The following is a 22,987-nucleotide window of genomic DNA, read 5'->3' on the forward strand; positions in this document are numbered from 1 at the left end:
ATACAGACATCAGGTGTTTCGCAGTAAAATACAGAACAGGGCCAGGCGGGGGAAATATACAAACAATAATCACTGTAAGAAGTAAAAGGCCCATCACGGGTACACATAACGGAAATAGGAAATAAGCAATCTATTAAGCAATCAAAGCAATCCCACCCGCGTGACCTCGTCCACAATGTTACAGGATAATTAAGCCAGCGAAGACACCCGGACAATAAAGGATTCGTGAAAAATAAACAGCCCATCTCTCGTAGAAGGAAAAGGAAAAGACAAAAGGGGCCATAGAACAAAAGAAGGCAAAATAAAAAAAAACACCCCTAACCCCCCACCCTGCACCCCTGCAATGGCTACGGCCTAACCCCACTAGCAGCGTGCCTGTCGCCCAAGAACTACCCTAAAGGAAGGGAAAAGAGAAAGCGGAGGAGGAGAAAGCAAACACACTCCCGGTCTCCCGTACCCCCGCCAACAGCGACCACCCCGAGACATGGTAAAATCAATATTTAGCAATTATACAAACCAGTCAGGGGAGGATAAACAACAACCACCCAATTCTCGTCACAATATAGGCACAACCCCGGCATCACTAAAAGCTATATTATCGGAACCCAGCGATAAAGTTCAGCCCTGACCAGTACGGTCCGTCACAAGAGTCTTTGCCACTCGAGCCGCCATTTTGAAGGAAAAGGCAAAGCGTCCACAAAAGTTCTCGTCAGCACAGGAGGATCGAATACAGGATAAAAGTTCACGGCTCGAACGAGGAAAGGTGTCCAAAAACAGCGAGTATCCCAAACCATCACCAAGGAACTCGTAGCCACATGGAAGACCGTCTATAGATGCGTTAGGCGGCAGCAGGATCAGGCAAAAGACGCTAGCGAGAAGCACGGGCTGGCTTGTCGGTTATAGGGGACCGTCAAGGTTCCTGAACTCCGGGTTATGCACGGGGACCTCGACCTCTGATGTGCAATGCACCGCTGGTACCATCTCTAGCTGGAAACCAATCGAGGTGTCGTCCTCAGGTTCCAGGATACCGTCCACTTTCACCATCAGTGTCCGGAACACAGCGACTGTGTGCGTATGGAGCGCCCCAATGGCGGCCACAACGGCCTGCAGCGATGGCGCGCCTTCCGTCCGCTCCATCCCCTCTCAATAGGCGACAGAGCCGGACTTGAACCCCGAGGCCGGCTGCTCCGGAGTCGCAGGCCACGCAAATCTGATATCAAGTAATGGGCGCTCCTCGTCTTACAGAACACACCTTCGCCGTCAGAGAGGGCCTCAGCCCGTCGACCCCGGGAGGGCAGCAAGGTCTCCGGGCACCGGACCCCCACCACAGCAGCCGGCGCGGCACGCTGGTGTGTCCTCGGTGTAGATCCTTCAAAGGATCGTCACAAAAAGTCAACAATTCAGGCACTCTTCGGGAGACTGGGCTCAGTCCAGCTCTCACGGCCGATGTTGTTCAACTCTGACCCGGATAGTCTAGAAATCGAGTCCCCGGCTTCCACACATTGTTAGGCCGAGAATGGACACACGGCGTATCTTCGTCAGCCGATGAGGTAGAAATCTCGGGATTGCACCTTTAGAAGCAGTAGACCTTCATAAACAAGAAAATCAGGTGTAAGGTCAGGATTGAAGACAGGATAATCGAGCTGCTGGCGGAGGTCAGCGGAGCCGGGAGCTTACGTGGCCATCTTGATTCGTAGCGTAGCTCCTCCTCCAAAAACGTATTATTAAGCAACCCAGCCGTATCCTCCATCTGTATTGTCAAGGGTGAGTTAACAGGTGCTTCAGTATTTACAACCTCTGACCAAGAAATGTTTTGTGCAGACCATATGCCTGCATGATGGCGCCTGCAGCACTTGCCTCCTCGTCAATTGTGGCTCCTCCGCTAAGGCACCCCACTGCTTTTAAGCAGTATAACAAAGGAAAAATAAAATGATAACTGGGAGTTATTATAATTTTATTTGTTTGTCGCGGGCTCGCCACACAGTCATGCGCACTTTCCCTGTTCTCCACAGAGGCTGCATTACAACCTGCGTGGAGAACATGCCCATGTTTCCTGTTCCTTGCTGAGCTTCGAACCAGGACGCTCAGATCAATCATGACGTGGTCCACGCATAGAGGCCGATTATGATGGCGGACGGACGGACCTGAGTCCGTCCGCCACCATAGAGGAGGAGGGACCGTCCGCAGGGGCAGCGGCGGTCCCTCCGTGCTAATTAGGATGTGACCGCCACCCTATGCGGTCACATCCTGTATCTTTATCATTGCGGCGGGTGCTGCTTGAAGCAGCACCCGCCGCAATGATAAAAATGTATGTTGTGCATTTGCATGCACAAAGCGGCAGGCACCTCGCGGTGCCTGCCGCTTTGTGCAGGCAAATGCAGGGGGGTACCATAGGTACCCCCCATGTGCACCCCCCACCCCCCCTTCACCCCTGGGGGCCCGCAACGGGCCCCCAAACACAAATCCGTATGCCTTTACACGGCGGAAATGCCGCCGTGTAAAGGCATCTTTCTGCAGGAATCTTAATATGGCTGGCGGTGTCTGATAGACACCGCCAGCCATGTTGAAGCTTTTCCGCCGCGGACGGAAGGCGTCCGCGGCGGAAAAGCTGCCGACTGAAAAACGATCCCCCAGCCATCCTAATCTGGCAGGGTTTTTTTTTCAGTCCGCAGCGGTTTTCCCGCATCCTCCGGGCCGGTGGTGGCTTCCGCCGGCCCGGAGGATGCGGGAAAACCGCAATCGTAATCAGGCCCATAGACTGGTTGCACAGTGGCACTAGCTGCTGTACTACTTGGCTTAAAGTTTTTAAAAGAGCAATGATGCAGACTGCTTTGACCTCTTCATGCTTCTTTTTTTTTACTTTAATACATGCTGCATACCCTTTAGCGCTGCTGTGTAACATGTCTAAAAAAACATTGATAAAACCAATAGATTTCCCAGAGGCGAAACCTATTGGCTTGTCAATGCTTGTTTTATCTTGGAGGAGTGAACTGGAAGAGGGAGCAACAAATTAAGAACCAAAGGGTGATATGTACAAGGAAGTGGCAGAGCGCGGCCTTAGCCTCCTTAGCTTAACGCCACGCTCCGCCACTTCTGAAACGCAAGGCTGCACCATATTTACAAGAATGTGGTGCAGCTTTGCGTTTCCCCCTGCGATGGTGCTAAGTTTAGCAACTTAGCGCCAACGCAGGCACCCTTGCACGATTGTGTAAAGGTGTCTGCATGCAGGGGAGGATTGTTTATGTGTGGGAAGTTGTCCCTTCCTACACATAAACAATCCTAAAATGCCATTCTGTCACTTTCAAGTGTGCTGCTTCATGCCAAAGTGACAAAAGGGCATTTTAAAAAAAAAGTTTGTTTCTGTATAGGAAGGGCACCTTCCTGTACATAAACAAACCATGGCATTTGCTTTTTCCATGTGTGTTGCACATGGAATAAGCAAAAACAAGGAGAAATAATGCATTTCTCCTCGTTTCGTCAACTTAAGACCAGGATTTACCTGGTCTTAATTTTGGCGCTGCCTCCTATGTACGCCACCCTTGTACATAGGGGCCAGCGTCAAAATAAATGGGTGTTGCAGTGAAACGTCCACAGCAACACCCACTGTCCAACCCTTTCACGCTAACCATAGCATGAAAGGGGGCTTTATGTACAAGACAGCATTCAGCCACGTTAAGTGGCTGAATGCTGCCATGTACATAAGACTCCACCCCTATCGCCACCACATCATTGATGAAAGTGACATTGTGGTGGTGATAGGGGCTTGTACATATGCCCCAAAATGAGAAGCGAATAGAAAGATGATTCGGGTAATGTTACAGAAAAAAAAGAAAGAAAATAATGAAATGGAAACGATAGAGAATAACAGATGGCAACTAGTGTGAGAGAAAGGGAAAAGTAGGGAAGCTGTTAGTGAGGCGCCATGGCAGATAGGCATTATTCTATAGATGATTCTCAAAAGGATGCCTGTTCTGAAGAAACAATCTTGTAGATAAATAAAGGTGTGATATTTCTATAATAAATAAAAAAGTATTTCCTCGTGTCCAGGTCAGTGAAGTTGCAGGGCGCAGTGAATTCCATCACCCTGAGAGGCCAGGGCCACCAGTTCTTCGTGGGCACGAGTGAGACGCACATCTACCGCTTCAACTACCCCGAGTTCAAGGAGGAGCTCATCACGACCTGCCACAACGAGGCCGTGAATGACGTCGTCTTCCCTTTGTGAGTACAGCCGGGTTCATGGGAAGTCACTGTCACCTCGACATACGAGCCTGGGACTATTACCTAGCTCTCCAGGCCTAAGGGTGAAACTGTATGAAAGCTGCCTGTATGGAGCTAAGAGGGAAGAGGGACTCCAAGGCCTTTTCATTGGATGGCCTGGGTATGTCAGGCATTTGGTGTATTGTGGTGTCACTAAAATACAACCCATGGATGGTGTGAACGTTTTCAGATACCTGTGCTGTACCCAAGCCGTCCACATACTAAATCTAGTAGCTCATGTGAAGTATACCATTGCTAATGACTCTTGCGGTTGGTGTACAAATAGTGCATTTTATAGGCACATATCTGATAGTCTTTATGTTGCAAGCGCAAAGCATGCTGGGAGAAGTACACTCGCCACCTCACTTGTGGTACGCCAATGGCCATGGCTGCACTAGAGCCATCCGTTTCAGGCTGTGCTTTGCTAAATGCTTTACTAATGGGTCAGTAGAGCTTACCTGCACCAACTGAACAAGTGAAGGAGGCAGAAATAGTAATATTCAGTTTCTTTCTAGTAATCAGTTCTCTATGGGTGATACTTTTTTCCAGTTAAACACATTCATGTTCTTTTTCCTATACTGATCTTGGTGCTGTTCCTGCTTTATAACTGTTCTTTTTTTAATTTCCTAGCGGGACTTCGGAGCTATTTGCCACTTGTTCGAAGAGTGATATTCGTGTCTGGCACAACCCAAGCAACAAGGAGCTGTTGCGTATTACTGTGCCCAACATGATCTGCTATGCCATAGAGTTCATGAAAGATGGCAAGAGCATCGTCTCAGGTAAGGGTGCCTTAAGACCTGCTCTACACCATAGAGTCCTTTACAAGACAAGTGGGGTATCACTGGGAGCTGTCCCACCATCAAGGTCATGATCAACAGCATGAGCATTGATTCAGGTGCGATATGACGTCATTATGCCTCAGATCATAGAAATATCAAGAGGTGGCAAGAGCAGCAGTGCAGGCCTGAGATGACTAACCTGACCTCCCTTGCTGTTAATGCTAAGTGTGTCATTTCACATGAGATGCCACCATAGCTTGCCAAGGTCCTTAGGTTTCTGAGAGACTGAAAATGAATTGTTTCGCCTGAGGAATGCACGCAGCTTTCCCCTCACCATATAGTTCGTAGGAGATGGTCATTCCTCAGTTATAGTGGCGCTCTCTCCATTCCTTATGAACTATAGGATGTGGGAGAGGGTTTGCTCATTAACCGCCTAAGATGGTGCTTTTTCCGTACCACAGAGTTAATGAGAAACGACAAGAGTGCCATTTCAGATGCGAAGGGAGCTTGACCTGCCTGCACCATAGAGTTTTTTAGAGGTTGTGAGGGTGTGATGTCAGGTGAGGCGTACCAGACACCTGCCCACAGCATAAATCGCACGACTGATGGGGTGAGACCTGAGAAGATTTCCTTAATGGCAGGCTTGTCTGCTCCCAGCAAGCAACTGAACATGTCTCCTGCCAATCAGGTCGAGGCATCTTCAAAACGCGCACCTTCCTTCTTTGTGGAAGTAGAGTGATGGCAAGACCCATCTTCGAGTGTTGCGGGGGATTCACTATTGAGTCAGAAGTGAACATAGTTAAAAACAATAACTAAGAACAAGACAATGCTGTGCACAGATTGAAAACAAATGATGGTGTAACCCATGTAAATAATCCCAGTACTGTTAGAGTACTGGCAAAGCCTTAATAACAATCAATGGCTCTAACGGCGCACTTATGAATCTCCCAATCTTCGACACAAGGTACAAGCACGCACTCCAATGCGTTGCTGCCAGGACTTAAAATGCTCTTGTGTGCACCATTCTTCCATATGCTAGCATATTGACGCTCTAGACAGCTCTGAAGATTGACCTCTTCATGTCCCATCTTGCGTTTGATTTCAGACTTTTCTTGTCCATATCCGGCTTTTGTTTATGTATTATCCATACATTGCACCCCCTTGCCTATATACTGTCTTCCATTGCCCTTGATATGTGTGTACTGTGCTCTTCAAGATCAATGTGGGGGGAGGGAAGGAATACGTGATCCGTTCAGTTTCCTGAAATCATATACCATCTAATCAAATGAGAAGGATCACTTGTCCTGCATAACATCGGGTATGCGGGAATGGTTCTTTCTAGTCCCAATTAAAAAACCCTCATGCACGTGTTGGTTGATGGTAACGTCAAGCGGTATATCTTGGTTCTCCGCTAGCCCTCACACGTGTCTGCATAATCATAGGGTTTAGTGGTTATGCAACCTCCACCAAAAACAGTAGTGACCAGTGATGGTGACAGTGACGTGGTGTAGTGAAGAATTTTAAAAGTCTCTCAATCCCAGACAAATATTTTAATAGTTCTGGTTTCTGGAGGCAATAAAAAATAATGTAGGTGGCTCAGAGTGATTATGACTCTTTCACACTGAAGATGTGATCTAGGTCGACATGTTTCAGCCCTCAGTCGCCAGTCGGTCGGGTGGGCTTCCTTCAGGACCAGGGTGTGAAGTGTATAGAGACCTCTCACGTTTCTATATGTGAAGTATACAACTAAGTATTTCCTAGTGTATAATTGTTAAAGGAACGTAACTTTGTGCTGTTCCTAAAAGGTCACTTTGTACCTTCGTTCGCGGTTTAAATAAACCTCATCAGGATCCATGTGGGTCAGGGAGGCCTGCTTCGGTCACTCCATCTCTTGACTTGTTCTGACTCTGCCACGTTTCCGGGACCAGAAGTGGCAGAGTCAGAACAAGTCAACATTCTTCACTACACCACGTCACTGTCACCATCACTGGTCACTACTGTTTTTAACAAAGGGTATTACCTCCTGGTGGAGGTTGCATAACCACTAAACCCTATGATTATGCAGACACGTGTGAGGGCTAGCGGAGAACCAAGATATACCGCTTGATGTTACCATCAACCAACACGTGCATGAGGGTTTTTTAATTGGGACTAGAAAGAACCTTTCCCGCATACCCGATGTTATGCAGGACAAGTGATCCTTCTCATTTGATTAGATGATGTGTGTACTGTGCACATGGATCTATTAATAATAAAAACCGCGTTGAATGAAATTACTCCATTTCGTGGGTCTGGTGAAGGGTGATCATGACTTGCTTCACGCCATAAAGATCATGGGAGACTAGATGAGTGTCACTGAGTGTGGTTAATAATTTTAACTTGCCATGCAGAAAAGATTTCATGAGGGTTGACAAGAGTGTCATTAAAGATGGAAAGTTGCCACTACCATGGAGCTCACGAGAGATAGCAAAGCCGTCATTCCAGCTGATTCATGAGTATGGTAAAGCCGTCCCACCATCACGTGTTATTCCCCTAATTTCCCTCCCTAATGTCCTTGTACATGTCCAAGGAGACATGCACGCTCTTTATTTATTAATTCTACATGATTTAAAAAAACATGATCTTTTCTTGTTCTCTCAGCCTGGAATGATGGAAGGATCCGAGGGTTCACACCAGAAACCGGGCGCCTGATGTACACGATTGAAAACGCCCATAGCATGGGCGTCACAGCAATCTCTACCACCAGTGACTGCAAGAGGATTATCAGTGGCGGCGGAGAGGGACAGGTGCGTGTCACTGTGTGTACAGTAATGATAATAATTTGCATCGTATAAATTGCTGCTTTCATGATCCTGTATATTCTTAATGACACTTAATTAACTGTGTCCACTTCAGAGGAAGGAGTGGGCGACATTTAATATTTTTCCGTGTGCAGAATGCATATTTCTTACTGGAATTATGACTGTTATAGTATTCCTCGTGGATAGTCGTTTGCATGAGAATTGTACAAAAAGTTTGCCAAGCTGTACTCAAGTAAAGCATGATACTGGTTCAGTGTCTTCTTTATAGAGTTTCTAAAATGTGGTGAACACTGCCAGCAGACAGCATGTAAAAGACACACAAATGATGGACAGAATACAGAACAAATCAAACATTCACCCCCCCAGTCAACAGTTCTGTGTAAAACCCACCTTTTTTTTTGCTCACCATGCCACCCCAGTTTAGACCAAGCCATATGCAAATCAGTCTTGACCTTGCTCCTCAAGGGAGCATTACAGCCCTAACTGCCAAGCCAGATCCCCCCGAAACAGAAACAAGAATCCTGGGACTGGTTTCAGGGTATAACACCTCACCAGCCAGGCCAGCTTGATTCCAGTGGCACAGTATGCCCGGGACCCATGTCTGATCATAACCGGCGCGCTTAGGACGAGAAAGCAAAAGACACACAAATGATGGAAGGAACAATTCAAACATTCACCCCAGTCAAGAGTTCTGGGTTAAATCCATTGTCCTTTTGCCCATCATGCCACCCCAGTTTAGACCCAGCCATATACAAATCATTTCTGACTTTACAGTGAGTCCTGGATGAGAAAGCAAAAGACACACAACTAATGAACGGAATACGGAACAAATAAAACATTCACCCTCTTGCATGTGGCAGTGACACACATCCAATTTCACAGTTTCCATAAGTCATTTTGTGCTTGACCCAAGTTCCCCTTGAGTGAAAATTACACAACCAGCATAAGAAAAACAGAAATTGTGCAAAGCCCGGTTAACCCAGTAATCTGGTTTAATCAGAATTTCGCATGTGTAAGTAAAAAAATATTATTAATAATAAGCAAGCCCTGCCCAGATGGATGATCGGCTCAATGAACCCAATGGGGATTTAAACCTGTCATCAATACCAAAAGTCACTCCTTAACGGATAGAACATAGGCTGTCAGCCTGGCACCTTACTCTTCCGAAACCCACAAACTATTCTGCGGAGTGCCTCGAGGTTCACTACTCAGCCCCACACTCTTCAATGCATACACGATCCCTCTGGCCATCATCATCTGGTTCCACAACATCAACATCCTCTCCTACACCAACGACATACAACTAATGCTCTCATTAATACTAGACAAAGTTCAGCACCCTCATGACCGAAGTCGCTAGCTGAATGAAAGTCAACTGTCTCAAGCTCAACACCAACAAGACATCAGTAATGGTCTTCAGCAAGAACACCACCATGGGACTCCAACTGGTGGCCAGCCGAACTTGGGCCCACACCTACACCGACAACCAGCACCCACGTAAGGACATGACCGCACAATTTAGCATTGCCAATGCATCCTTCTTCTAGATTCTGAAGATGCAGAGGAATTTCTTCAAATGGCTCCCAGGGAATACTAGAAAAACTATCAATCTGGCCCTAGCTACCAGCAAGTTAGACTAGGGGACACCCTCTACACCAGGATCACCAAGCAACGTACTAGACTGCAAACCATCCAGAACCCGACAGTCAGGCTCATCCTCAGCCTTCCACATATACACAGACACACACACTCACCCATACTGCCAGCAGCACTAATACCACTCAAGTTCAAGTTCAAGTTCATGCATTTATAAAGCGCACTACTCACCCGGAGGGTCTCAAGGCGCTAACTCAAACAATCCCATATGCTTCTGCCACACACAGCAAGGCTTAAGTTGATTGTAACCACACAAGAAGCAAACATATACTCCCACTCACATGTGCCCCGTTCTACGTAGCTTTCCCACATGCAGCTATCCCTACATGAATGCAGTTCAGGTTAGCTTTTTTGCTCTACTGGGGCACACCATATGCACATCCTATACTGAGTGTGTCTACCATAAGTTAATTGCGCTATGGAGGACAGTCAGTGGTGGCAGCAACAGATTGTAATGGAAGGACAGGCCTTTTTACCTGTCAATCAGAGTTGCCAACTGGCCTCTCTTGCTTTTAAGTTAGTCTTTCAGTCCCCAGTAATGCTCACTCCACCCAGGTGGGATTAGATCAGGATTCATTGGGAGGAGAAGGAGGAGGAAGGAGGTGGTGGAAGGAGAGGAGGGAGGAGGAGGATGGAGGAGGGAGGCGGGAGGAGGCAGAAGGAGGAGGCGGAAGGGAGAGAGAGGGAGGAGGGAGAGGCAGGAGGTGGGAGATAATGAGGGGAGAGATCAATTGCAGGGCTTCTCCAGAAAAGTCCTGGGAGGACTGTATAGTGGACTAGACTCTAGGGTGTGGAAGGTAGGAGATTAAGGGCCCTTTTAAAGGGCCTCCTTCTTGCTGATTTTATCACCCAAAAGAGGGTGAGAGGTAGTTCAGCATGAGTCTTTGTTTTGGGTCTCCCCTGACAGGGAGCTCCTGTCCCCAACCCACGTTCCTGCTGACAGCAGAGGACAAAGACTGTGGCTTGCCCAATCTGGGAAAAATACACAAAAGTAAGGAACAGCCTGAAACTTGTGTGAGAGCTGGGCTTGTGGAATATACAAACTCTGATGCAAACTTTGTACATATATAGCATAGAAACCACCAGTCAAGTCAGCGTACCAAAAGTTCTCATCAATCAGTATCCACGTTCAAACAGCAATGAACTCTTCTGTCCTCCGAGGTTTACAAGGTTTGGGAACAGGAACCTGGAAGTTCTGTCACCTGCCAGTAGAGCTGCCCTGAGACCACATTGAGGGAAGGATCTCAGTGACTGCTGAGGAGGCGTGCTAGCGTAGGGCTGCTGGAGGTCCCCGTGTGTAAAGAAGTGGCTGCCCACAAATGGAGGACTGGGAGCAGCTAGGGCAGGAACAAGTGAAGCAGACAAAAAATGCACTAGGAAAGTATCTGTTGCACATAACACAAAGAAAAAGTGCCTTGTGCAACTCTCAGTCATGCCCTGCAGGAGCACAGTCCACAAACTGCTTTCAAATAAACATAGGTTCACACACTCAGTATAATAAATGTTTAACTGTCTTTAAGCTAGCTTTCAAATAAACACCAGATTCGATAGGCGCAGTTCAACAGTGTAAAGTAATCTTCATGCATAGTGTGAAATACACAGGCAATTGCACCAAGGCATGATGCAGGTCATGAAGTTTATTTACTGCCCCAGCTGCTGCCCCAGCTGCTGCTTTATTCAGGACCACAGTTTGAGCCCACAAAAGAACCTTTAAATAATTCATGCTTATTACTTCCGTAACAGGCTTCTACCCTCTGACTAGTCAATGCAGGTACTGGCCATACCAGACAATAATAAGAAATGTACCTTCTTGGTGTTTCAAGACAACCGGGCAGCATGACAATGGCTTGCAGTAAGAGAGAACCAAACACCTCGTAGTGTGTGTGTGTGTGTGTGTAGATATATATGTGTGTGTATATATATATATATATATATATATATATATATATATATATATTCACTGAAAAAACCATAGGTTATAGACCATATATAGTTAGGAATTAGCATTTAAAAAACCTTATTTTACTCACACAAAACCATTGAAATTCCATATATAGTTAGTTGCACTAACTATATATCGCGCACCCGCAGTCCACTGCTGATCATGTCACATATTACATCATTCATGACATGGTCAGTGACATCACTGATGACATCACTGATGACATCTCAAATGACATCACTGATGAGATCACTGATGACGTCATCCAGTGACTGTGTGTTTCTGTAAAGTTTAAATATGTTTTACATATTGAAGAATGAGTAGATGTATAAGTGTCTGGACGAAGGATTTAGTAGGTGCATGACTGAATGTATGAGTGAGTGATTAAATGTGTCTCACTGAGTGCATGGGTTAGTGACTAAACTGTCTTAATTTGTGCATCATTATGTCTGTTGTTCTGTAAACTGCTGCATGTGTTGATCATTAGCTATACGAGAGGCTATATGTGTTATTAATTGGTTGCCCAAGTATTTCTATGGCAGATTGAGTTTGTGTGGGGGTGGCTGGAAGGTGTGTGACTCTATGCATAGATGTGTGAGCAGTTTATTCACTAGGTGTATGAGTTCAAGAGTGCATGTGGAAACAGCTACATGGGCAGTTGACTGTGTGCATGAGTGTATTGATGAGTGAATGGATATCTCAATGCTACATGTCATAGTAAGTACATATGTAAAACACAGTACATGTGAGAGTTGGCATATATAAATAACTGTGCATGAGAGCCACTGAATGAGTGAGTGGTTGTATCGATCATTGTGAACTTGTATCAGGGATTGTATAAGAGAGTAAATATGTGTTAGTATATGTTTCAATAAGTAAGGTGTGTTTAACTGTATAGTTGAAGAAATGGAGGTGAGATTGTTTCTTTGCATGACTGACTGGGTGTGTGAGTAACTCCATGGATGAGTGGCAGTGTGTGAGTGTCTGTATACACTGAGTGTATCTAAGGTTATATTAGAGTCTGAAGAGGTTTATCGTATTAGCACAAGAATGATGTCAAATGAGATGTCATCAGTGATGTCATCAGTGATGTCATTTGAGATGTCATCAGTGATGTCATCAGTGATGTCACTGACCATGTCATGAATGATGTAATATGTGACATGATCAGCAGTGGATTGCGGGTGCGCGATATATAGTTAGTGCAACTAACTATATATGGAATTTCAATGGTTTTGTGTGAGTAAAATAAGGTTTTTTAAATGCTAATTCCTAACTATATATGGTCTATAACCTATGGTTTTTTCAGTGAATTTTCAAGGTTTTGTAAATGCTAATTCCTAACTATATATGGTCTATAACCTACGGTTTTTTCAGTGAATTTCAATGGTTTTTTAATAGCAAATATCATAAGCTGTCGAATGTCAAGTACGTGGTAAGTGAAAACATTTTCGTGTTTATGCACACTGATCTGCTTTGAATGGTGCCCCCCCCCTCATTTCTATTAGGAGTACTCTCTCTTTGCAGATAGTGAAAGGTAGTTAACGCAGGCCTTTGCCCCCGTTGTAATCCGTCGTGCCTGCTTCTCTCTCCATTTGATTGATTGTTATCCAAGTATTTACTGTTTTAGAATTAGTTCTCTTTGGTTCATTCTCTATTTACAAACAAACACAGAGTCGCAATACTCTGTTTAGTCTTTGCAGATAACGAAAAATCGTGTAAAAAAAAAAGAAAAGGAATCGAGCAAAATCAGTAGGCCACTAATGGGATCTCTTTTTGACCTCGCTAAAATAGAAACATTAGGAACAACCCCTCATGACAAATACAAAACTAGTGAGATGAACTGAACTCCACACAATGATGGCTGCAAAACAGCTCGGCTCCGCCACCCACCCCGCCCAAAATAACGATAAAGAGCGGCTGCCATGATTGGTTGCGGAATGGCCACAACGGAGCTACGAAATGGTGGTGCTCTCATGCTAACCCCAGCTTCAGTCTGAAACATCCAGAAACACTGTAGACTACCAATTCGATCAGTTCCGGTAGCGCCCCAATGTAACCCGGTAGAGAAGAACTAGCCCTCCCCTCTTTGACTGATGGTTCTTGTTGCCTGTCCCTTCTGTTGTCATTTAACAGAACTATTTAGCCTGCTGAAAGGGGTTGTGTTTCGACCGCTGGTTGGTGGAGACATTTTGACTATATTCTGGACCTGCGTTGTCGCGTAATGCGTCATATGACGCGCCGCGTTAGCGCATCCGGAAGTCATCCGAGGCGCGCAGCGCGTAACGTAAGCATAACAAGTCATGTGACTTGTTAATAAAACTTTTCATTGGTTCATTTTACTTTTCTTATTCTAATGATGAAAGCCTTGGTCATATCACCTAAAAATTACGCTTTTAATTACTTCCGAACATTATTTTTTCTTAAATATATGTTATAATGTTCCAGGCTAATGTACTTTCCCGGAAATTTTACAACTGTCCTGCAAGTAAAATATATTCTTTTTTCGAGAAAAAGAGCGTTTCTTCGTCCCATGACGGAGCCGTTGAGCAAAAGAGGGTCGACCTGCTGTCTTAGTCGCCGATACGCCTGAATATGAGATTCTTATCGATCACTTTATGTTGCAGGAATAGAAAACACAACAGCCCTTGACCATTTATCTTTACTGCGTTCCTTCGTATTATACCTTTTACCCTTCATGTAATTGGTCTGCTTTATTTCACTTGCCTTTTAATGATTCTAAAACAGTGACTATTATTAAAAACTTTACCAATGTATATACTACTACCATGTTTTCTTTTAAAAACCTTTATTGTGAAAATTTCATTATACAAATACGAGCCTATAACCACGTGGGCCTGCCACGGAGCAAACTGTAATCGTATATGATGAATAGGCATTTACACTGTAGAGGAACGTAACGGGCGGGCCATTAGGTTGCAAGAACTAAGGTGTCTAACAGTTACGGAATCGGTGGACGTACATTTTATAATTAAAATACGTCAGGGCCAGTTACAATAAAATTATCTAGATATACATTTGCGGGCAAGTACCATGGGTGACGTTAATTCGAACTTTCAACAGTACAGTAATCAATAACACATCAGAACTTAATATCAATAGGGATGTCGAAATATTCAATCAATTCTCGTCCCCGCCCGCCATGTGCTTCAAAACTGCATACGTATCTCGTGATTTCAAGGTTCTGCAACCAGTACACAACAAGGAGTTACGAGTCCCATTTATTCCGGCGCCATTTTGGGCGAGGACGGGCAGGTCCAGGATATAGTCAAAATGTCTCTACCAACCATCGACTATGATGATGTTCATATGCTGTATTTATTAGAGTAACACTCATCTGTCCACATGAAATTAATTTACCACAATCTAAACATGTCATTTTAATCTTTCCAAAGTTCTTCTAAATATTTGGGACCGTTTCCCTTGCCTCTGAAGCTCTCAGTGCCACTTCTTTGATGAATGTACTAGCAGGTCAGGGGTTCTCCTCCAAATCTCTCTTTTATGCAGCACTATAATTAATTGGTGCCACCTCTCCATATGACGATGCATGGTATAGTTACCACAACTATATTTTTTTTCGGTTCCTCTGGAGAGTTCATCGTGGCAGATGAAGCGTGTAACGTACCGGGCATTTACCTTTTTTTGCATGTACAGGAAAGGAAAAAAAAATCGAGCGTCCAAGTTCTAAGGTGTCCCAGGGCCATTTTAGTGGACCAGGCCCAAATCCAAAGAACAGGCCGCCATTTTGAGAGTCCTCTTGCAGCCGCCTGTCGCTGTAGCATCAAGAGCAGCCGAAACTCAGCTGAATGGCAACTGAAACGGTAAATGGGCGCCCCACTACATTTCAGCATTGTAGAATGACCACACCAGTACAGCAACTTGCTAGACATCACCTCGGTGCCATCCGGATCTCGGCGCCCCACTGCAGATGAAGTGCCTCTCAACTATGAAACCACCACGGTGACATCCGGATCTTGGCGCGTTGTGCTGCCTTCGGCCTATTCGCACATCGGTCCGCTACTGACGCCATCTCACAGGCTAATGGGGTGACCCACGCCGAGTTTCAGCATTGTAGGATGACCACACCAACTTGCTAGACATCACCTCGGTGCCATCCGAATCTTGGCATCTCAACGCCTAGTGGTATCTTCCATACAGAAAATATTGTTACGCTGCCTTTGGCCACATTCGCACATCAGTCCGCAACTTAGACATCACCTCGGTGCCATCCGGATCTTGGCATCTCAGCGCCTTGTGGTGTCAGTCAGAAAATATTGTTACGCTGCCTTTGGCCCCATTCGCACATCAGTCCGCTACTGACACCATCTCACAGGCCAATAGGGCGCCCCACGCCGACTTTTACCATTGTACGATGGCCACACCAGTGGCACAACTTGCTAGACATCACCTCGGTGCCATCCGAATCTTGGCATCTCAACGCCTAGTGGTATCTTCCATACAGAAAATCTTGTTACGCTACCTTTGGCCCCATTCGCACATCGGTCCGCAACTTAGACATCACCTCGGTGCCATCCGGATCTTGGCATCTCAGCGCCTTGTGGTGTATTCTCTTCAGAAAATATTGTTGAGCTGACTTTGGCCCCATTCGCACATCGGTCCGCAACTTAGACATCACCTCGGTGCCATCCGGATCTTGGCATCTCAGCGCCTTGTGGTGTCTTCTACTCCGAAAATATTGTAGAAAATATTGTTGCGCTGCCTTTGGCCCCATTCACACATCAGTCCGCTACTGACACCATCTCACAGGCCAACAGGGCGCCCCACGCCGACTTTTACCATTGTACGATGGCCACACCAGTGCCACAACTTGCTAGACACCACCTCGGTGCCATCCGGATCTTGGCATCTCAGCGCCTTGTGGTGTCTTCAAATCAGAAAATATTGTTGCGCTGCCTTTGGCCCCATTCGCACATCGGTCCGCTACTGACGCCATCTCACAGGCCAACGGGGCGCCCCACGCCGACTTTCAACATTGTAGGATGGCCACAGAAGTGCGACAACTTACTAGACACCACCTCGGTGCCATCCGGATCTTGGCGCGTTGTGCTGCCTTCGGCCTATTCGCACATCGGTCCGCTACTGACGCAAACTCACAGGCCAACGGGGCGCCCCACGCCGACTTTCAGCATTGTAGGATGGCCACACCAGTGCGGCAACTTGCTACACACCACCTCGGTGCCATCCGGATCTTGGAATCTCAGCGCCTAGTGGTGTCTTCTATTCCGAAAATATTGTTGCGCTGCCTTCGGCCCCATTCACACATCGGTCCGCTACTGACGCCATCTCACAGTCCAACGGGGCGCCCCACGCCGACTTTCAGCATTGTAGGATGGCCACACCAGTGCGGCAACTTGCTGGACACCACCTCGGTGCCATCCGGATCTTGGCGCGTTGTGCTGCCTTCGGCCCCATTCACACATCGGTCCGCTACTGACGCCATCTCACAGTCCAACGGGGCGCCCCACGCCGACTTTCAGCATTGTAGGATGGCCACACCAGTGCGGCAACTTACTAGACACCACCTCGGTGCCATCCGGATCTTGGCGCGTTGTGCTGCCTTCGGCCTATTCGCACATCGGTCCGCTACTGACGCAAACTCACAGGCCAACGGGGCGCCCCACGCCGACTTTCAGCATTGTTGGATGGCCACACCAGTGCGGCAACTTACTAGACACCACCTCGGTGCCATCCGGATCTTGGCGCGTTGTGCTGCCTTCGGCCTATTCGCACATCGGTCCGCTACTGACGCAAACTCACAGGCCAACGGGGCGCCCCACGCCGACTTTCAGCATTGTAGGATGGCCACACCAGTGCTGCAACTTGCTGGACACCACCTCGGTGCCATCCGGATCTTGGCGCGTTGTGTTGCCTTCGGCCTATTCGCACATCGGTCCGCTACTGACGCCGCCTCACGTGCCAACGTATTTTCTCCGCATTTTACACCCTATGCCGCATAACAGGTCATTTGACTTGTTTATAAAACTTTTCATTGGTTCATTTTACTTTTGGTTTCCTAATGATGGAAGGCTTGATCATGTGACCTAAAAACAACACTTTTCATTGGATGAAAACTTTTTTTTTTTCCCAAACGATGAAAGCCCCACCTTGTTTCTGGATGTTTCAGACTGAAGCTGGCGTCAGCATGAGAGCACCACCATCTCGTAGCTCAGTCGTGGTCATTCCGCGAGCAATCATGGCAGCCGCTCCCCACCAGAAGCCTGCAGGAGTCGGAGCCCCCAAAACTTTTGATGAATTCTCAAGGCGGAGGGGACGCTTTCGAGAATGGGGTCCAAGACCTAGCAGACAAGCGTCCGATTTCCAAGGTGTCCCAGGGCCATTTCAGTGGACCAGGCCCAAAAAGGAAACAGCCTGCCGCCATTTTGAGAGTCCTGTGACAGCCGCCTATCGCTGCACCGCAAGAGTGGGCGCAACTCAGCTGAATTGCGGCTTTTGACACAGTGGACCAAAAACGGACGGAATGGCAACTGAAACGGTAAAGGGGCGCCCCACTACAACAGATGACACTCCACCTGGAGAGGCCCGTTCACGCCGCCTCCCCCGGGGCGCCCCACGCCGTTATTCGGAGCAGCATTGTAGGATACCAAAACCAGTGCGGCAACTTACTGGACATCACCTTGGTGCCATCGTTCTGCTGCCTTGGAACTATTCGCGCAACAGTTTGCTACTGATGACCCACCCCCCGCGACGCCCCATGCCGTTATTTGCTGGGTGGCAACTTACTAGACATCACTTTCGTGTCATCTAGATTTCAGCGCGTTCTGCTGCCTTGGAACTATTCGCACAACAGTTTGCTACTGATGACCCACCCCCCGCGACGCCCCACGCCGGAAATCTGGACGTTGTGCTGCGTTGGGACTATTCGCACAGCCGACCGCTACTTCGTTGTTTTTCCCTAAAAATGTTTATATGTTATTACTATTTTTGTTTTCTTGTATATATTTATAAATTATTAAAGTTTTATAATCTTACTACTTTGTCGGAGTGCTATATATTTTTAATGTGACACATAATTGTAAAAACTTTGATGTACAAAGAGTCATCCCTGGAATCTTCCGCTTCAGGCTCGGTCCCCTCCCCAATCACAATACAGGATGGTTTTCAGATAATAGCAACGCTTCTGCTGTGACGGATCTCATCGAGTGTGGGCCTTGATCTACTATAACTCCTTTGAAGAGGGGTGATTCTTTACAGCTGTGGCCATAAACTACATCTGCAGGGCTAGCTGATACCCTAGGACCAGCCTGGACAATCGGACACAGAGGAAAAGGAGTGTCAGAGGGTGCGGTAGTGAATAGGGCGAAAGGGAGGTGTCGGGCGGGCACAGGGTGTGATTCTCAGGGAAGAGCAGCGCAGATGGGGGGAGGTTTATTACCCATGCATAAGACAGAGAGCGGGGGTGACCACTGCCTGGGGGAGATGCTTGCGAGGGTGGGGAGCCATGCTAAGGATCGACAGCGTGCACAGAGTGGGTCTGGTCAAGGCATCTAAAATGGCTGCCGTGCACGACAAAAGTGTGGCATTTGAAAAAAGACAAGATGGCGCAGACAATGTTTTTCAACACTTCCTGATTTCCTTCGAATCGAACGTTAACAGACGTTGGGGCATATTACCAAAGTTAAGCGATATTTATCCCTAACGATGCTTAGCAACGATTTTTTTACCGTCAGAAATTATCGCAGATAAACCTTGCTATTATCAAGGTTTATCGGAAATACGATAAAAAACGACCGCAATGCATTAATATCGCTGAAAACTCAGCGATATTCATGCATTACCGAGCTAATGCTCTTAGCCATGTTATCCACCTCCCATTGGATAACATGGCTAAGAACTGCTCAGGGCAGGTGGTAGCTTTTGGAGATATTCGCGCTTATCTCGAATATTTCCAAAAGTTGATAATAGGAGATAGCGATGTTAGCGACTGTTTCCAGTCGCTAACATCTTGGCATGCCCACTTTGCATGTCATTAGTGATAAATATCACTCACATGCAAAGTGGGGCCCAAGATGGTCGCTATATTCTACTAGCCGTCGCTAACTGGTGTTAGCAACAGCTAGGTAATACACATATAATTTTATCTCCGCGAAGCGGAGCGCTGTTACAGATATATATCTTGTTTCTGAACGTTAATTTCTCAAAATGCACTGAAGCACATATATTGAGACCTAGCAAAGGCACATCGGGCTACCAGTCCCTACAATTTTGCCAAGTTTCGTGCAAATCCATTCAGCTGTTCGATCCTACCGAGAGACAAGATGGCGGCCGCTACGGACTGTTTGGAATGTTTACAGACACCGGAGAGCCAATCAGCTTCGCTTCGCAAAGCTCCGTAACGCGAAAAGTACGCGAAGCGGTGCGCTGTTACAGATATATATCTTTTTTTGAACGTTAATTTCTCAAAATCCACTGGAGCACATATATTGAGATCTAGCAAAGGCACATCGGGCTACCAGTCCCTACAATTTTGCCAAGTTTCGTGCAAATCCATTCAGCTGTTCGATTATTATTATTTTTATTTTTTTTTGCCCCGCGGGGCCCTTTTAAAACCTCCACATCAAACCTAGGGGGTGAGCGACAATGTACTATGCCCCCTTATGGTCATTTGCCCCTTCGCTTTGGCCTCCTCTTGTCTCTCGATCCTACCGAGAGACAAGATGGCGGCCGCTACGGACTGTTTGGAATGTTGACAGACGCCGGAGAACCAATCAGCTTCGCTTCACAAAGCTCCGTTGCGCGTAAAGTACGCGTCCTGGGACGCTGCCAGGTCCGCTGTTACAGATATATATCTTTTTTTAAACGTTAATTTCTCAAAATCCACTGGAGCACATATATTGAGACCTACAAAAGGCACATCGGGCTACCAGTCCCTACAATTTTGCCAAGTTTCGTGCAAATCCATTCAGCCGTTCGGGCTAAAAGTGAGGCCAACCGCCCTATGGAAAACTCAATGTTAAAAACACGTTTTGGGACCCCCCTTTTTTCTCGGCCCCCCCATGACGAACCCCCCCCAAATTTTCAAGGGCTGCTCAGAAACAAAATGTGCCATTTTCCTGAGAATTTCAGCCAATTCCGTCCACAAACGCCAAAGTTATTAGACATAGAATTTTCAAAAATCCCATAGAGAAAAAATCCTAACTATATATACCTACTGGCGACCGCCAGTAGGTAATATATATACATATATATATATATATATATCCAACCAAGGAAACGTGCGCCATTCAGCACGCTACACAGACCACACCATCAGACTTGGTAAAGTTCTTTTTATTTAAGAAGATTGCAGGCATGACGTGTTTCGAGTTCAAACTAACTCTTTCTCAAATGCCATCAGCTAACATGTCCGTGGGTTCGTTAGAGTTTTTAAAATAACGTAACTAATAAAACAGCGAAGAAGGACTTCCGTCTCTTGAATCCAGTTAAAGGGACAGTAATTCAGGAATCATGTTGCATGCTTTGCAGGTGAGACAACAGGGGTGAGTACTACACAGTATTCTGGGTTTACAGGTAACCCCACAGTGGAATCAATGTCACCGTTTCCTCTGTTGTTGTAACTTCAAAAATAATATATATGTTCGCAGGGACTACATTGCCCATAATGCTCCTTAACGGCCCTTCAAGTTCATGCTGGTCTTCACTGTCGATTTTGGCAAAATTGCAGTTAGCACAAGTATCCCGAGTGCACATCAGGCATTAATAAGGAAAGAGTTCCATACCTCGGTTATCCTTGTGCCATCGGAATTTCACTACCACGCAGAAATCATGTGGCTTCAAATGTCTCAAGTCTGTAGCGCTAGGCAAAAATCCACAGCAAACCCTTGCTGCACCAAATTACATTCAAAAGTTCGGGCGAGCCTCTCCTGGGGCCCCTTCCAATTCAAACTCCGTCGTGTGGATTCTCGGCAGCCGGAGGGCACCCTTTAAAGAAGCTCCGCGCTTCAAGTCCAAAATCCCGACAAGAGGGGCGCCTCATCCTCCCGGGTCGGGGTCCATCCTGAGGTGTGTCAGGCACCTCTATTACAACCAACCAAGGAAGCGTGCGCCATTCAGCACGCTACACAGACCACACCATCAGACTTGGTAAAGTTCTTTTTATTTAAGAAGATTGCAGGCATGACGCGTTTCGAGTTCAAACTAACTCTTTCTCAAATGCCATCAGCTAACATGTCCGTGGGTTCGTTAGAGTTTTTAAAATAACGTAACTAATAAAACAGCGAAGAAGGACTTCAGTCTCTTGAATCCAGTTAAAGGGACAGTAATTCAGGAATCATGTTGCACGCTTTGCAGGTGAGACAACAGGGGTGAGTACTACACAGTATTCTGGGTTTACAGGTAACCCCACAGTGGAATCAATGTCACCGTTTCCTCTGTTGTTGTAACTTCAAAAATAATATATATGTTCGCAGGGACTACATTGCCCATAATGCTCCTTAACGGCCCTTCAAGTTCATGCTGGTCTTCACTGTCGATTTTGGCAAAATTGCAGTTAGCACAAGTATCCCGAGTGCACATCAGGCATTAATAAGGAAAGAGTTCCATACCTCGGTTATCCTTGTGCCATCGGAATTTCACTACCACGCAGAAATCATGTGGCTTCAAATGTCTCAAGTCTGTAGCGCTAGGGAAAAATCCCCAGCAAACCCTTGCTGCACCAAATTACATTCAAAAGTTCGGGCGAGCCTCTCCTGGGGCCCCTTCCAATACAAACTCCGTTGTGTGGATTCTCGGCAGCCGGAGGGCACCCTTTAAAGAAGCTCCGCGCTTCAAGTCCAAAATCCCGACAAGAGGGGCGCCTCATCCTCGCGGGTCGGGGTCCATCCTGAGGTGTGTATATATATATATATATATATATATATATATATATATATTCACTGAAAAAACCATAGGTTTCAGGAGTTATATAGTTAGGAATTAGCTTTTAAAAAACCTTTGAAATTCACTCAAAAACTATAAGTTTTAGTGAAGTTATAGTTAGCTGGACATTTTACTCATACAAAACCATTGAAATTGCTCCTATATAGTTAGTTGTACTAACTATATTTCGCGCACCCGCAATCCACTGCTGATGATGTCACATATTAGATCATTCATGACATGGTCAGTGACATCACTGATGACATCTCAAATGACATCACTGATGACATCACTGATGACATCATCCACGTGACAATCACATACACCTTTTCATACACTATTACAATTTTTCATCACTCTTTGTAAAATACAGAGTATCATATTTAAATCCATTGTCACAGCAATACAAGTATCTAAAAATCCACTCAGTGATTCATAGATGTATACACACATCTAATCACTTACCTATGGATTCACTCATACATGCTGTCAATGAACAATAGAACACTATCAAAAATACTTATACATCTATATCGACATTAAACAACAGCACGCATCCTATTCACATATGAAGTCATCCTACTCACTTATGCAAACAATGGATCATACTTACATATTTACTTAGCAAAACACTT

At 46.1% G+C, this 22,987-nt stretch overlaps 1 protein-coding gene across 1 annotated transcript in view; it reads left to right on the forward strand.

The window, feature by feature from the left end:
- Positions 1-22,987, forward strand: part of CFAP52 (cilia and flagella associated protein 52) — a 201,130-nt gene that overhangs the window by 163,326 nt on the left and 14,817 nt on the right. The window contains exons 8-10 of the mRNA XM_078650854.1: positions 4,048-4,218; positions 4,888-5,036; positions 7,677-7,822. Coding sequence (XP_078506980.1) covers positions 4,048-4,218; positions 4,888-5,036; positions 7,677-7,822 — 466 coding nt within the window. The remainder of the gene's footprint in view (positions 1-4,047; positions 4,219-4,887; positions 5,037-7,676; positions 7,823-22,987) is intronic.

Source organism: Lissotriton helveticus, chromosome 7, assembly GCF_964261635.1.
Source record: "Lissotriton helveticus chromosome 7, aLisHel1.1, whole genome shotgun sequence".
NCBI classification, from domain to species: Eukaryota; Metazoa; Chordata; class Amphibia; order Caudata; family Salamandridae; genus Lissotriton; species Lissotriton helveticus.